Raw genomic sequence first — 15,276 nt, 5'->3', positions numbered from 1 at the left:
TCAAGAAATACTACGATTGTGGGACGTCTGAATGTATGTCTATGTTCTAGGACCTGACGTAGGGTGAATATCTGGTCTATGCAACCACGTCCAGGTCGAAAACCAGCCTCGTTTTCTCTAGTCTGCTCTTCACGAGCTTTGGTTAGGCGACCTAGTATTATTGAAGCTAATATTTTAGACACTATATTATTCAAACTGATTCCTCTGTGATTGTCACAGGAGGACTTTTGTCCTTTCTTATAGACTGGCACAATCAGTGATTGGGGCCAGTCAGATGGAATTACGTCCAGTTCCCAGATTCTACCTAAGACCTCAGTCAATCTCACTGCTAGTACTGGACCACCATCCTTAAAAATCTCAGGGGTAAACCTGTCAGGACCTGTTGCTCTCCCTCGCTTCAGATTTCCTATAGCTTTTTCAACCTCGCAGAGGGTTGGAGGACTTACATCAATTTGCCATTCAGGTCGACTGGGGATCGTGGGTAATTGAAGTGTTGCTGAAGGCCAGTTGAACTGATCCCTAAAGTGTTCTGCCCATCGATCCAATCTCCTGGATTGAGAATGAATGATATGCCCATCTTTATCTGAGATGGTTTCACTGATACTTGGGTTCCTAATACCGGTTTCTTTAACGAGTCTGAATAGCTGCCTACTGTTACCTATTGCCGCTGCCTTTTCCATCTCTCTTGCTTTCGCTACCCACCACTGTTCACGATCATTACGTAGGCTTCTTATTAGCCTGCGCTTAAGTTGACTCCGCTCTTCGTTATGTTCAGAGCCAGGTGGGATGAGTTTTCGAGCATCTATCAGTGCGGTAGATGCTGCCGAGATCCATTGTTTCTCCCTGACCTTATGGCTTACCTTACTAGCGGATATCACTGCTGTTTCCACAGCTTTTCGGATGTCATTCCACGCTGCCTCGGGGTGGGCACAACTTACATGGCTGCCTAACTGTTTTTCTAGTTGTTCCTGAAATATATTCTTAGCTTGCCTATCATTAAGTAGAACCCTTAGAGGCTTCCCTGCAGTGTCTTTCCTACGTCCAGTAAGACGCAGACAGATACGTGCTCGCGCTAGAGCATGATCTGAATATAAACATGTGCTCCAGAATGAGCTACAGTCTTCTATCGAGCCCCTCCATCGGTGGCTGATAGTGATGTGATCTAATTGGGTCCAACGTTGGGACGAATTCGGGGGTCGCCATGTCAAAAAATATTTTTCCTTGTGCTTAAAGTTATATTTGCAAGAAATAGGCGGTTATCTGAGCATAGCTGCAACAGACGGTCGCCATTATCTGTTCTTTTCGCCATGACACCATAAGATCCACCCAGGTGTCTTTCCCTTTCACTTAGTTTACCTACTTGAGCATGAAAGTCATCTGCTACTATTTCTACATCAGAACGCCTAGCTTTTCGGAGAAGGTCAGAAAGTTTCCTGTAGAACTCATCTTTTATATCGTCTGAGCTGCAGTTAGTGGGCGAGTAGGTAGAGACGACGAAGAGGCAACGACGAGTTTTCCTATCTTTTCGGGTCCTTCCTGATCCGCTTAGTCGGACAGCGCATAGACGACTGTCTACTGGGATCCAGTCTAAAAGAGCTAGTTCTGCCCTAGGACTTAATGCTATATCTACTCCAGCGAGGCCACGGGAAGCAGCATCAGGGCTTCCAGATACGCGAAGCGTGTATCAAGATGGTTCTTTATTTTGATTAGTTGCGGTCAAATGAATGACACTACTCGGATCTTGTATGCGCGTTTCAGAGACGCAGCACACATCGATGGTGTAAGATTCTAAAGTCCTAGCTAAGGAAGCCTGTTGTCCTATTTGGCACAATTTTCGGACATTAAAAGTTCCTACATGTAGTTTAGAGTGTGGTTTCAGGAGACCAGGAACAACGTTCCGTGTACTCGAATCGTTTGCCCTAGCGGTGCGAGGTGATAAAAGGACGTGGGAAAAGTTAGTCGTGGAGATAAGAGTGTTATTAGGTGTAGGAAGGATTTGAAAGTGACCAACTTGGTCTCGTGTGCTCCAGACCTGATCATGGCTGTATCGTCCGCATGTTCACCGTCCGTCAGATTTCAGAACACAGGCATGATCATCGGTGTCCGGCAATGATAGTTGTTCTTAACTTGAAGGCAGCATTATTATACGATTTACTATTCTTCAGTTATCCCTAGTCTATTAATTACTGCCTCTCACATTCACAGCCACATTTGGCTAAATCTTGTGCCAATGTTATTTCTTATTTTATTGGTACGATGTGGTCAGTCTGTTTGGTACATAAACTCAGTATGTTTGAAATACAATGATTCATACCGCAGAGGCTGTTATTGGTGTTCTGGACTTAACTGGCTGGGCTAGGCAGAAGCAGGACCGATAAGCACTCTACACTGCTCTTACGGTTTTCGTCTGTCAATTCCAATCGATAATTCGCTGCTCTCTGATTGGCGGTCTTATCACATCATACGTTAACAAGGCATCCACTCGGCCACAAGTTATAACAGTGACATGGCTCAGAATCGATCACAATGGCGTAGGTGTATACACTCTTTGTCTTCCCTTAAACTATAAAATTGAAATTGCTTCCTATCTTTCTTTCTTCGTGTATCATATCCTTATATACAATCTTTCTTTTATATATTACGATCATTAAATTAACTACTTCTATGAATTTGTTGTTCATCTTGTTGTGGTAATGAGGTGCGGCAACTTGGACCGATGCATATATGTGCCTGGTCCTGCGTTGTAGCTGACTTACTTTTACCTCATGTAATCTTTAAAATTATTTCCTGAAATAACTAAATATTTTATATTCTTTACATGATTTATCATTCTTCATATTTGTAGGAAGTTCTAAAAACTCCTTACGGTGAAGCTTTATTATGATAGTTTAAGCATTCGTTTCCATATGTGTGAGTTAATTTTCTACATTTCCATATTGAAATTAGCATTATTTAGCTGTATCCTATTTTGTCCACTAGTGTTTCAAGTTATTTCCTCTCTTGTCGACGTAAGAGTTCCATTCGGTTATTTGTCTTAATCAACGAAAGGTAAAATTTTCATCTGTATCGAGATACAAAACATTGATGTCAACACTATTTGTATTCACCGTTTAATCTCCACTCTGTATCACTCTATATTTCGTTCTACTTAGAAACCGGGGTTCTTCGTCGTGGAGATGAGGTGCTTCAGGCGGATGGAGTTGCTTACATTGGTGCTTGTGTTAACGACCGTCAAATCCTTATCAATAAAGAAATGCCTGTTGTTAGTTCAAGTGCTGTATTGGATAATGCGGGATCGCTTAGTTTGAATGTGAATACACCTGAAAATGCGGTAAATTCTATGTCTTTAAGACTTATATTGGGTTTTTCTTTCAATACTGGACTAATTATAAAAATCTTAGTAGGGAATATACGGTACAAAATACAGTCATTATTATGACTGGCACATCTAATTGATAGCTTTCATAATGTAGGTAAATTGGAATCATTTCGAATGATCTATCGTATACCTGTATTGACTCAAATTGCCTTGATTGGTTTAACATTTTCGTATCAATACTCATGTATATTAAAGTAAAGCCTGATGACGATCTAATTGAAAACAATTGTTCGCTTACATATGTTGTTCTAATTTTCACAATGGGAGTCTTTAATATTCTAAAATATGTTTTAAACGTATTCACTTTAATTGTAACTTGAGGATATGAGGATCCAACATTATTTCGTGGAGGAGTATAAAGTCATAAAATTTAAAATCCGGATATCAACTCCGAATCTTCAAATAATGGGGGTGTTATATCCCGATGAGAAAAGGGGATGGTAGCTGTTAGAGTCTATTTATTATTATTTAAACACATAAATATTGGTACAAGGAAGCACCAGATACATATGCGCCTCACAAATCTCATTCGATTTGTGTGAGGGCTGTGATACTGCCCAGGTGCCCAGACTGAAGCAGGTGGTTTTCTTAGGGGCCCACACCCGGAGCCTTTGACCTGAAGGTCTAGTCCACAAGGCAGTGGAGCATCGTGAGGAGATGCAGTCCCATGGTAGCCGGTGATCAATGATTGATTCGTACGCCATTTGTTCCCTCAGGATACTGGAGCCCATGTGCACCATTGGTTTGGAATCAGGGTTTTCCAACTCCCCTAGGTGGACTCGCCTTGTCCACCAACCCGGTTAAAGCGCCGGACATTCGCTTTTCGTCCTCTCAATTCCGTAAACAACACCCCTGGTGTGAGAAGGCAGTGAGTAGGACTTCCCTGGAAGAGGCTATATATCCGCTGGCCATGTGAGAGTATTTCGAGAGGGAGAGCGGACTCTCCCCACTCTCGGCCGTACCAGGGCATTTGGGGGCATGGGAGTCTAATTCTGGACTAAAATCATACATATATTTTTATTGTATAATTGTTAAGTAACTGAACTATTCATATTCATGTTACTCTTATTATAAGCTTTATTTTGCTATTATTATACGATTCACCGTTATGCCCAGTCTATCAATTACTATATCCCGCATTCGCAGGCATTTTTGACTGAATCTTGTACAAATGTTATTCCCTATTTTGTGGTACGATGTGCTCTGTTTGGTTTTTATATAAACCCAGTATATTTGAAATACATGATTCATATCGCAGAGGTTGTTATCGGTGTTTTGGACTCGACAGGCAAAGCTAGGCAGGAAGAAGAACCGACAAGGACTCTAGACTGCTCGTACGGGTTTAATACGTCATTGGTCCGGTCGATAAATCACTACTCTCTGATTAACGGCATCATTACGTGACATATTGATAGGGGCACAAGGCCGCAAAATACAACATTTACAGAAAAACTAGGGTATTTGTAGCATTTCAGATGACATTAGGCTTCTGGAACCTTACTACATATAGTAGCAGGATGTGACACGTAGCTTCACGTTCTAGACGTTTCTGAGGAAATTCTATTCAATGACGATTTGATAAAATGTTTCCCAGCGCTTTCAGGGTCCCTTTGGTCTTTTTCTAGGGAATATTCTGGGTCTCCCCAACGAAATGTGATTGAGATCACAAACAGAACCGAGTTAGACGACCATCAAGGAGAAGGAAGCACTGTTGATTTCAATAATCTCTATAAACCCTCTTATATTGATAATTATCATGTACTCACTAGTGACTTCATTCGAAAGTAAATTCTCAGAGTCCTGATGAGAAACTGTTACCAATGATGTTCAACCGTGTTGGGATGTGGTTTATATTTATTTTAAAAAATCCACAATTTATAGTATCTAATATCAATGCTCTGAAGATCAATGAATAGTGTCAATCCAAGAGAACTGAAATAAAAAAATATTGGTGTTGTTGAACTACAAAAGTATCCATAATTCAAAACTTGTACTAAGCTGTTAACTAAATATGTACCACTTTTCATATGTAGCATTTTTTGTGATGATTAAATATTTCCAATGCTCAACTCCTTTTGACATTTTAAAATGAGAGTGAGATAAGTTCACAAAAATTAGTTTATGAATTTACAAAGTTGATATTATGTCGGTTACTGATATGCACTATATTTAATTTGAACATTGTAAATCACTATCGGTTATTGTTTTACGTGAAATTAGTTCTTTGTATTTACGTTTAAATGCAGACACAAATCTTATAATTTATTCTGGTTTATTTCTTCATTTAAGTCATATCCATTTGGTATACTTACCATTTCATTTGTTTGTAATAAAAAAATCAACTTCAGGGCCATATCTCTCCCAGTTGATCCTATCTTATTCTTTCTCATCTTCTTCATCTTGTAGACAGAATTCAAGCGTTGTCCTGTAGACTACAAAGGAATAGAGCCGTCCTATGTAGAAAAAGTTATGTTTTCCACATCAGAAGGCAACCAGGCAGTAGTAAAGATATTATTGCGCCAAACTAGAAGACCCGAAGTTGGAGATAAGTTTTCCAGCCGCCATGGTCAAAAAGGGGTCGTTGGACTTATTGTTCGTCAAGAAGATTTGCCTTTTTCAACGAATGGTCTTACCCCTGACATCATAATGAATCCTCATGGATTTCCCAGCAGGATGACGGTAGGTAAATCACTAAACAGATTCTAAAGTGATTTCTCTCAAATAAGTTGTAAAATTCACTTCGTCTCAACACAGAACTGCTTTATAGTCGGTCATAGTCAACAGAGCTTGGGACAAATATGTGTGAGTCCTAGTTGCCATACCAAATAAGCACGAAAAAATGAGATTACCAAGATGAACAGTTAAAGCCGAAATAACTATGGTATTAATAATAATGAAAAAGGCTACTTATTAAAGAATACTGTTCAAAAAGAAGAAATGAATCCGAGAAATATAAATTACGGAATGATATAGAAACTTGGGATTCACCGGAAGAAACAAGAGAAACACATTCGAACATGCTTGGTCACTCACGGTGTTCAAAAAGTTCTGCGTTATGGCAAAGTTGTTCCCTGCGTATTTAAAGTCAGAAAGTAAAACTCCTGGTCCAGGAATAAATTATTACAATTAATCTCTGCTACACAAACTCTACAGACAGTTTGTAGATCTTTTAAACTACCAAGGTAAATCAGCAGAAACTATTTATGCCACATTGAGTGACCGTCAGATCGATTTTGAAAATATTACTGAAATTCAAAAAGAAATCCACTAATTATAGAAAACGACAGGTAGTAATCAAAGCAACTGAGTGCTGAATCCTATCTTTGTCAATGAAAAAGGTCTTATTATCCATCTGAATTGCATGATTTGTTTAAAAAGTAACATGTCATCTGTTATGCTACGAAATGCACGTACAAATTTAATCACTGATTCACAGTGTATATATGACACAAGGAATGTGCATTGTGAATGTTCACCTTTGATAATTATGGGAGTAGCATCCTTAATTTTGTTTTTAATTTATAATTGGGTCTACTTTCTTACTTGAACGTTTTTAAACCTGCGTTTGCTTGATATCGATTCTTTGAAAAAAAAACCAACTTGCATAGAGTCATGAAACATCAATAATTTATTTTCAACTTCTTCAGGCTATTAGGGATAGATTATTTCAAACACATTTTTATGTAGATAAATGCTTAGGATAAAGGAATGAGCTTAAGATTTCTCAACAAAGTTACCTCTGTAAAATTATATCACCTATGTAATATTAAACAAAATAAATCTATCCATAAACAGTGCTTATGAGTGTAACGCTGTCTGAAGAGATGACGAGATCACCCAAAAATCGGCAAACGGAACGAAGGATCAGCGACACAACGACAAGACAGCTAGACTATTCCAATGTGTCCCAGTCCCGCTAGCAAGAGGTAGATTTCCAGGTTCAAATGAAAGAAAATATTATTCCACAAGTAGACAGAAACATGAGTAACAACAAGCATACAACTCAAGTGTATATATACGTCACAAAATAGCATACTGAAAAAGGAGGCCAACCGATGACATTTAGGATCCTTTCAAGCTTGAAATACAATCTGAAGGTAAAAATGGGCGCTTTTGGCGTGAAAAGGAAAAATTCAAATTTCCAAAATAAAATTACGAAGAAACCGTTTACTGAGTGAATTCTGAGGACTTAGCATCCTCAAAATGTGAATACCATATTTTTCTTCTGAAAAATTACGAAATTTATGTTGTTTCCAAAAGAGTAATCTTGAAATTTCGCAAATATTTTTTACATTGTATGGTATCTTAACTATCCGGAGATGGCTTAAAATTGTGAAATGCTGATTTGGCCTTTCAATTAAGGTGGATTCTGTTCAATTGAAGTCAAGCAAATAATTTGTACATTCTGTTAAAATTAGTCACCTAGATTTTTAGTACTTAGAAGTCACTACATGTAAACTGATGTATATACCATCGTGGAATAAATTTCTGTTACTGTAAAGGATCTATTCCATTTGGTAACTATCAATTCATTTAGCAACTGTTCATAATAAACATGTTTTTAATTTTTTTTTCATTTCGATCTCGTTAATTTATTGTCTGGATTTACTTTAAAGGTGGGTAAATTGTTAGAAGTCTTGGGTAGCAAAGCCGGGGCTATCGAAGGGAAAATTCGAGACGGTTCAGCTTTTTCTGGGGATCCTGCTGAAGTCCTTTCACAAGTACTTATTGATCATGGGTATCATTATCTTGGTAAGGAGATTTTGTATTCTGGCGTCACTGGAGCCCCACTTGAAGCATTTATTTACTTTGGTCCTGTTTATTACCAGCGACTTAAGCATATGGTTATGGATAAAGTAAGCGTTGACAAGTAAAGCTTTTTTGATCTTTTTAAATTCCAATTTGACTTTGATATAGATTGAGATTACTGGCTTCATAATTGGTTTCCTTTCGTCTTTATTTTTCTTCTGTTTAGAATTAGAGTAATCATACAGATTTTTTGAAAACAGGTTAGAGTCATAATGAAATAAAAGCCACCGAAACACTAATTAGTTATGTAGAGAACGAAGACCAATTTATAATTTAATGTAAAATTGGTGTGCTTTGGTCAAATATGAAAAAAAAAAACATATTTAGGGTGTTTTCAGTTGAGAGTTAGTCTAGAATAAAATATTTAAAAAAGCTTCTCTTCAAAATCAAAATAGATACAACTCAACGTTTAAACCATAGATGTCCTATAGCTGTGATTTGTTTGACGAAATTTGCGAAATATATTTCTAAATATTTCAAGTGATAAAATATGTTTGTATTTCTAAAGCTTAATGAATCCGAGGACTTTACCCTTTCACTAGATATTGATAATTGAATTATTTACTGATAAATTTTGTATGCGTTAAAACATATAGGTTTTGACACTCAACTTTTTAAATTGGATCGTGATGAAAAATGAATAAACAGTATCCCTAGGCTTTCAGTAAAGGAAGTAACTTACTGCTTGAAGTATGGACTTACTGGTAATTACTAATTGCTACAGGTAAAGAGGTATTCTACATCCAAGAGATATCTTTATTCCATTTCTTGTGTTATAATCCATTACGAACTACAAGAATTGAAATCTAAACGCAACACTAAACTCAGTAGTTTATTTAATGGGTTTGTATTGAACGAACACTCAGGTGAGGAAGACCACTTTATTAGTTAATACAAAATTACAGAATGTCTTCGTAAAGTACGAAAACCATACATTAAATACTTCATTTGTAAATCTTTCATCACTTGTCTTTTACAAACTTCATTGTTCCTCCATTCCTGTTGTTATTACAATAAATTAATAAATATTATATTTGTAATATCCCGATGAGTAGAAAAATTAGATTTTCTGACGTGCTGTACTATTTAAACTCGGATTAATTTTGATTTGCTTATTCATTCTCTGAAGAAGTGACTTACACTTAGTCACAAAACATCAAAAAATGTAATTTTTCTACTCATTGGGTTAATACAAATGTATTATTTATTTAAAACGATCTACGCAATGCTGAATTTATTCGAAATTATTACAATTAATCTCTGTTTACATTCCTGTTCGCTTCAGTTCGATCTTCTCAACCTTCTGCTGTCAGGTACCCCACTTCTGATTGGTGCAGCATACACCACAGTTTTACCTCACCTTGCCTTGATCACAGGAATGTAGATAGTTATTTGCATTGCCACTGCTGTTCCCTCCGTTTGAGGGTCTTGGCTACTACAATTGGTTTTAATATTACGGTGACATGTAGAAGCACATATTGAATCAAAATTATTATTATCAAACCGTCGAATCGCATATAATTCTGCTTCAATATAAAACATTTTACTGTTTCTGAATGAATACATACCTAGTAGTTAGTTGCATATATCCAAACATATTTTATTCCATTAAGTTGAACAGATTAGGTTTGGGAGTAGTGTTTTGCCGAGCTGCCTTGTAGAAGTTTTGCAGTGTCTATGGACTTGATTCGCATTTTACTTATTGGATACCTTGTATTGTTTTTCTTAGACTATTGCACTATCACTTTCAGGTACATGCTCGCTCACGCGGTCCCGTCACAGCATTGACTCGGCAGCCGACGGAGGGTCGTAGTAGAGAAGGAGGTTTACGAGTTGGAGAAATGGAACGAGACTGTTTTATTGCTTATGGTACTTCACAGTTACTATTAGAACGTCTTCTGCTTTCCAGCGATGCCTATGATGCATGCGTATGTGAAAAATGTGGTTTGTTAGCTACGTCACCTAACTGGTGTCAGTATTGTCGAAGTAGTCGACAAGTTGTTTCTGTCCGTATGCCATATGCCTGCAAGCTGCTTTTCCAAGAACTAATGTGCATGAGGATTCTGCCGCGCCTTCGTTTAAGGGCTGCTTATCATAGCAGTATACACACTAAATCTAAGTGATTCATTTTGTATATTCAAATTAATTGTTGTTGATAACTCTGCCATATAATTCTCATGAATTTGTATAAAATTGGCTGTCACTATTTGAACATGTTTTACTTATATTTATCAACGCGTATTTCCATTTACCGCGAATCGATACTCAGTTCAACCTAAGGGAACTGATTAGGAGATTTTTAAACTGGTTAACAAGTCAAACGTAAATGAAGAAAAAACGTTCCTTTTTCTTATATTCAGCTATCCAAATACGCTAGATTTTAGATACTTGATAAAAGTGTGATAAATTTAGACAAATGTTTGGTATTCTTTAGAAAACATTTGATTTCCATGTTTGCGGGCTCTCAGTTTTCTCGTGTCTATCGGGATTTAAATTGTATTCAGTTCTATTTATTTTTCTCAGTATTGGTTGAAATTATTTATCTTACCTTAAAATAGAATTTTTCATCAATTAGTAATGTTATAAACGGTAGGATACTTGTTATAACGCTAGGGTTTCTTGTTATAACAGTCCTTTCACTTCTTACACGTATGTGAGACGTTAATTTACCTTAAACGAATATCTACACTAGATTCCCACCCAGTGTCTACTCTGCAGGACTTCAACACAACTCAGATCAAGAACACGAGATTAGCCTGACTAAAACGTCAATATATTTCCACACTGAAATCCGACACAACCCAAAAACAAGGAACAGTCATTCAATAATAATAAAGATAGGGTAATATATAACACCTGTCAGATTATCTACATGTCTGACTCAGCAAAACAACCGATCATTATCGTTCTCGCCCACACATCAAGTAGTATGAAAACTAATTTGCTAGGATACCTATCATATTTTGATGTCTTCTTCTATTGAATTATTATCATCATGATATTGACAAAACGTAAAAACTATTGAGTTCCCAAACCAGGTTTGATGAAGGCAGTTCTTAGCATGTTTAAATTTCCTGTAGTTGTCTTATATCCATTTTATTGAGTCAGACTGAAAAACTTAACATTCGGTCAGTCACAACGTATACCCTTTACTTATGTACATCAGTTCAAATTACCGTACCCCATTAGCACAGAGAGATAAAGTTGTCAGGCGAAATCCCAGAGTAGTAGAGGTAGTGACAGTGTGAGTGGTGACTGCAAAGAGTAGGCATCGAAAATACAATTCAAGAAAACATACAGAAAAGAAAAGTTATGAGGGATTCAGTGGCTCAGAATTTGGGGAAAGACAAAATCAGTCCCGTCGTCGACGTCTCCACGGACTGATACCGTGTTTTTGGTTTTTCCACCCCTAGTTTTGATCCAGTCATCATCATAAAATGTCGCCCGTTGAGGTAGGCTGTGGTTGTGCATACATGACAAGTCCCAACCGCCTCTTTAAGATTTACTACCTCACCAGTCGACTCTCCATCCTTTCCTAATACCGTGTTTCCAATCCAAGCATTTCTCACTCGGTGGTTTCAAAATACAAGTGGAATGCTTCGAAGACACCTGTGATCGAATACTAGTAGTCTACGAATATCCTCTATTCTTAATGGCTATATTCCTTAACCATAAAGTAGAACAGTGCGAACTGCTGCACAGTCAACTCGCACTTTAGTTGGCAGACGACTATCTCACTTACGCCACTAATGATGCAAGTTGACAAAAGTCAATCGAGCCTTCTGAATTTGTGCCGATATTTCGTCAGACACCATACCATCAGTACTGATGACACTCTCAATACACAAGTGGAGCGGTCAGTGCGTTCAACTGCTTCACTCCTTATCATGAATTCAGCCAAGGACGCAAGCTAATCCTGAGTTAACTCCGCCTGTAGACCTTTCGAAGGCTACTGCTGTTCCCAAGTCCGGATAAAGGAGAAGGGTTGGGCATGAGGTTAGTCATCCCACCGCGTAGAAAACTAACTCTCTAAAAATCGCTAGCATGAAAAAATTATTCAAACCATTTTAACTCTGCTCTGGGAGTTAGAAGGTCTTCATTTAGAAGAGCTATAACGCCTCATGGTGAAAACCGAGTTCCTTCGGAAGCCGATGTCCCTTCTGACAACCAGAGCAACCATTTATCTAGGTACATAGGATGCTCGTACGATGTGGGAGGCCAGGAGAGTCTTCGAAAGAGTTGCAGAAATGAGGAGATACATCCTAGAGTTGCTTGGGATCAATGAAACACATTGGACGCAGGTTCTACAACAACGACGATCTTCAGGTGAGCTTCTGTTATACTCCGTCCATGAAGAAGAAAATGCTCTACATACAAAAGGAGTTGCATTGATGCTGTCCAAACAAGTACAAAATGCACTTATAGGATGGGAATCGCATGGACCAAGGATCATCAAATCTTCCTTCAACACAAAGAGTGAAGGCATTACAATGAACGTCATCCAATGGTATGCGCCTACCAACGACGACAAGAAGATAGTTTTTATTAAGTTGCTAGTCACGCATATAACTCTTGAAACAACGCCATTTATGGATTCTTTGCCATTTGCAAGAATACCACTGAAAAGGTCTGCTATAGCTTCGTATATAAAACTGTTATTATGCAGGATGCATGGTATATCAACATTTTGAGTTGATTCAGCGCGTTTATTGAAAAGGAGAATTAAGTTTTATACTTTTGAGCTAGTATTAAGTGCTAATAGCTCCTCATTAATGGTTTTTAATCCATGTTTCTAATTTGGTTAAAAATTATTGTTATTTGTGCAACTGCCGTGAAGTCGTTAGACTTTTCTGTAGGTATCTTAGTATATTACGATATATTCAGCTGGTATATATAATTCGTAAAGTTTACTAAACCTGTACGTTTTAATTGGTGCACAGGAATCTAGAAAAGAGTTAACAACCAAATAGAATATGTTGATGGCATCTATGAGACTGTTACATGAGAAAAAATCTAAGTCTGAGAGTTCTATCAGTGAGCGCAAGAAGTCCCAGTCGGCATGCTTATAGTCTCTATTATTGCAGGTTTTTGGAATTGGTCATTTATAAGAGGGATAGATAGGGAGAGCACAAGCTACTATCATATGATCACTGCTTTCAAATTCGTTGTATACTTATAGTGATAATGGGATGACATCTCTACTAAATATTAGATCAAATATATTATCACCCCTTATTGGGGTACGAACCGACTGTGACCAGCAGTGCAGGTTATGGATTGCCGAAAATTAATCATTACTTGACTGACAACTACCGGTACTCCAGTTAATTCCAGGATAATTGAAATCTCCAGTGATAACCTTAGCTCTGAAGTTTAGAGCAGATCCATATATAAATGCATTGATAATTAGATCATCCACATTATCCGAACTATCAGGAGCTCTGTATATACATCCTAGGAGTAGACCATGATTCAGAGTATTGATTGATATTCAGACCTATTCTGGTATACTATTCAAGACACTCACGTAGTATTGTTTGTTTGAATCCTCCCATTGATGCTTAGGACTGCAACTGATCAGTCTCTTATTGGCATCTGTGCATACTGTGCGTATTGACTCGATATAGCCTTAATTCACAAGCAATTATAAGCAAAGATGGATAGTGGCTAGCAGCGGAATCCAGGACGCGCGTTTCGTCCTATTTGGGATTCTTCAGCTGGATGTGCGTGCATCTCAGAGTTGATGTTCATTCTGGGACTCCAGCTGCCGAGTTCCAAATAGGATGAAACGCGCGTCCTGGATTTCACTGCTAGCCACTATCCATCTTTGCTTATATTCAAGACACTGTCTTCAACTTTGTTAGTCCTTAGGATATGCGAAGCAAATATAAGACGACCGTCTACTCGTTTAGTTTCTCTGTCACAGCGATAGAGTCGATAGTTCTGGATATTTAATTCTCAATCGAATACTGCATGACAGCACCATGTTTCAGTGATAAGTATGAAAGAAGGCTTGACTAGAAAAGCTAAGGTTCTCAAGGCTGAAATTTTGTTCAGAAGTGAACGTGCGTTAACAACTAATAAGTTTAAAAAGGAGTATAGAGTGTAAAAAAACCGAGAGCATTCCCATCGATGGTATGTGTTCTAGATTTGCCTGGACTATGGTTTAATGTGTTTGCCTGATCGTATGGGCTATAGCTTAAGCAAAATGTAGTGCTTGTGGGACAAGGGATTTCTAAAGGCCAAAAAATCATTATTTTGATTATGTGGATGATTTTGTTGAAATTGTCTTGGTGGACAGTTAAGACAGGCGCCTGCTAGTTGGGGTTGAGTTGATGGTGCGTAACCTAGTATTTTATCCTCCCCATTGCGAAAGTGAGGAGAAGAGTTACATCTTACAGGTTTAATCTTTAAAACTTTTGAGGGTAACCATGGTGGCACGTTGGTTCATTGAAGTCTGTCTAATAGGAGGCCTGCTTACACAATGGTTATAGTGGCCGTCCCGTGCGACGTTTGAACGAAGTGTGTTCTTATGACGATGAGTAGGGTAAAGCATGGTTTCAGAAAATATATTTATGTTTGGTAGGGCCATCGTAATATTTTTGGTATTTGGTCTAGAACCAGAAGGTTTTGTATATGCTTTCTCCTTAACTGGTATAGACTTTTTTATTTTAAGTGTTTTTAATAGCCTTCACATTAGAACTAGATGTTTGATTATGGGCTTCTGATATTACACTGGAAAACATCGCATTCGTTATGTGGGGTCACTACAGGTACGAGAGACAGACTAACTCTGCATTGGTAAATCGGTGTACTGGCTAACATGAGACAAGTTAGCTGCATCAGTGGGTCCAGTTGCTAGGGCAACGTGGTTTATTGTGATCTCAACAATATTATTTTCGTTTAAGGCACGCTTTTGCGTAAGTCTTCGGTTGGTGGTTTTATCTGAGACTATACGAGTGTTTTTGAACTTCGTGAGCGCGCAGATCAGCCGTTCGGATTCTTTCAACTGTTCAGCTAATAAATGGGAATCGAATCTAAACAAGATGGGGCACGAGTATTACTGGTGCCTTTAATATCGAATTCCT

The 15,276-nt window shown here is 37.9% G+C and overlaps 1 protein-coding gene across 2 annotated transcripts in view; it reads left to right on the top strand.

The window, feature by feature from the left end:
• Smp_153760.1 (putative dna-directed RNA polymerase III subunit) overlaps nucleotides 1–10,423 on the top strand; it is a gene marked incomplete at its 3' end in the record, with an annotated part of 41,780 nt that extends 31,357 nt beyond the window's left edge. The window contains exons 12-15 of one of the 2 annotated variants that reach the window (XM_018788570.1): nucleotides 3,153–3,331; nucleotides 5,786–6,058; nucleotides 7,996–8,235; nucleotides 9,940–10,423. In XM_018788570.1, the coding sequence (XP_018654099.1) occupies nucleotides 3,153–3,331; nucleotides 5,786–6,058; nucleotides 7,996–8,235; nucleotides 9,940–10,311 (1,064 nt within the window). The remainder of the gene's footprint in view (nucleotides 1–3,152; nucleotides 3,332–5,785; nucleotides 6,059–7,995; nucleotides 8,236–9,939) is intronic. The other variant, XM_018788571.1, reaches the window with a different exon arrangement.
• Nucleotides 10,424–15,276: the final 4,853 nt, after the last annotated feature.

The sequence above is a fragment of the Schistosoma mansoni genome, chromosome W (assembly GCF_000237925.1).
Source record: "Schistosoma mansoni strain Puerto Rico chromosome W, complete genome".
In the NCBI taxonomy this organism is placed as follows: domain Eukaryota; kingdom Metazoa; phylum Platyhelminthes; class Trematoda; order Strigeidida; family Schistosomatidae; genus Schistosoma; species Schistosoma mansoni.
This window is presented reverse-complemented; position numbering and strand designations above follow the sequence as displayed.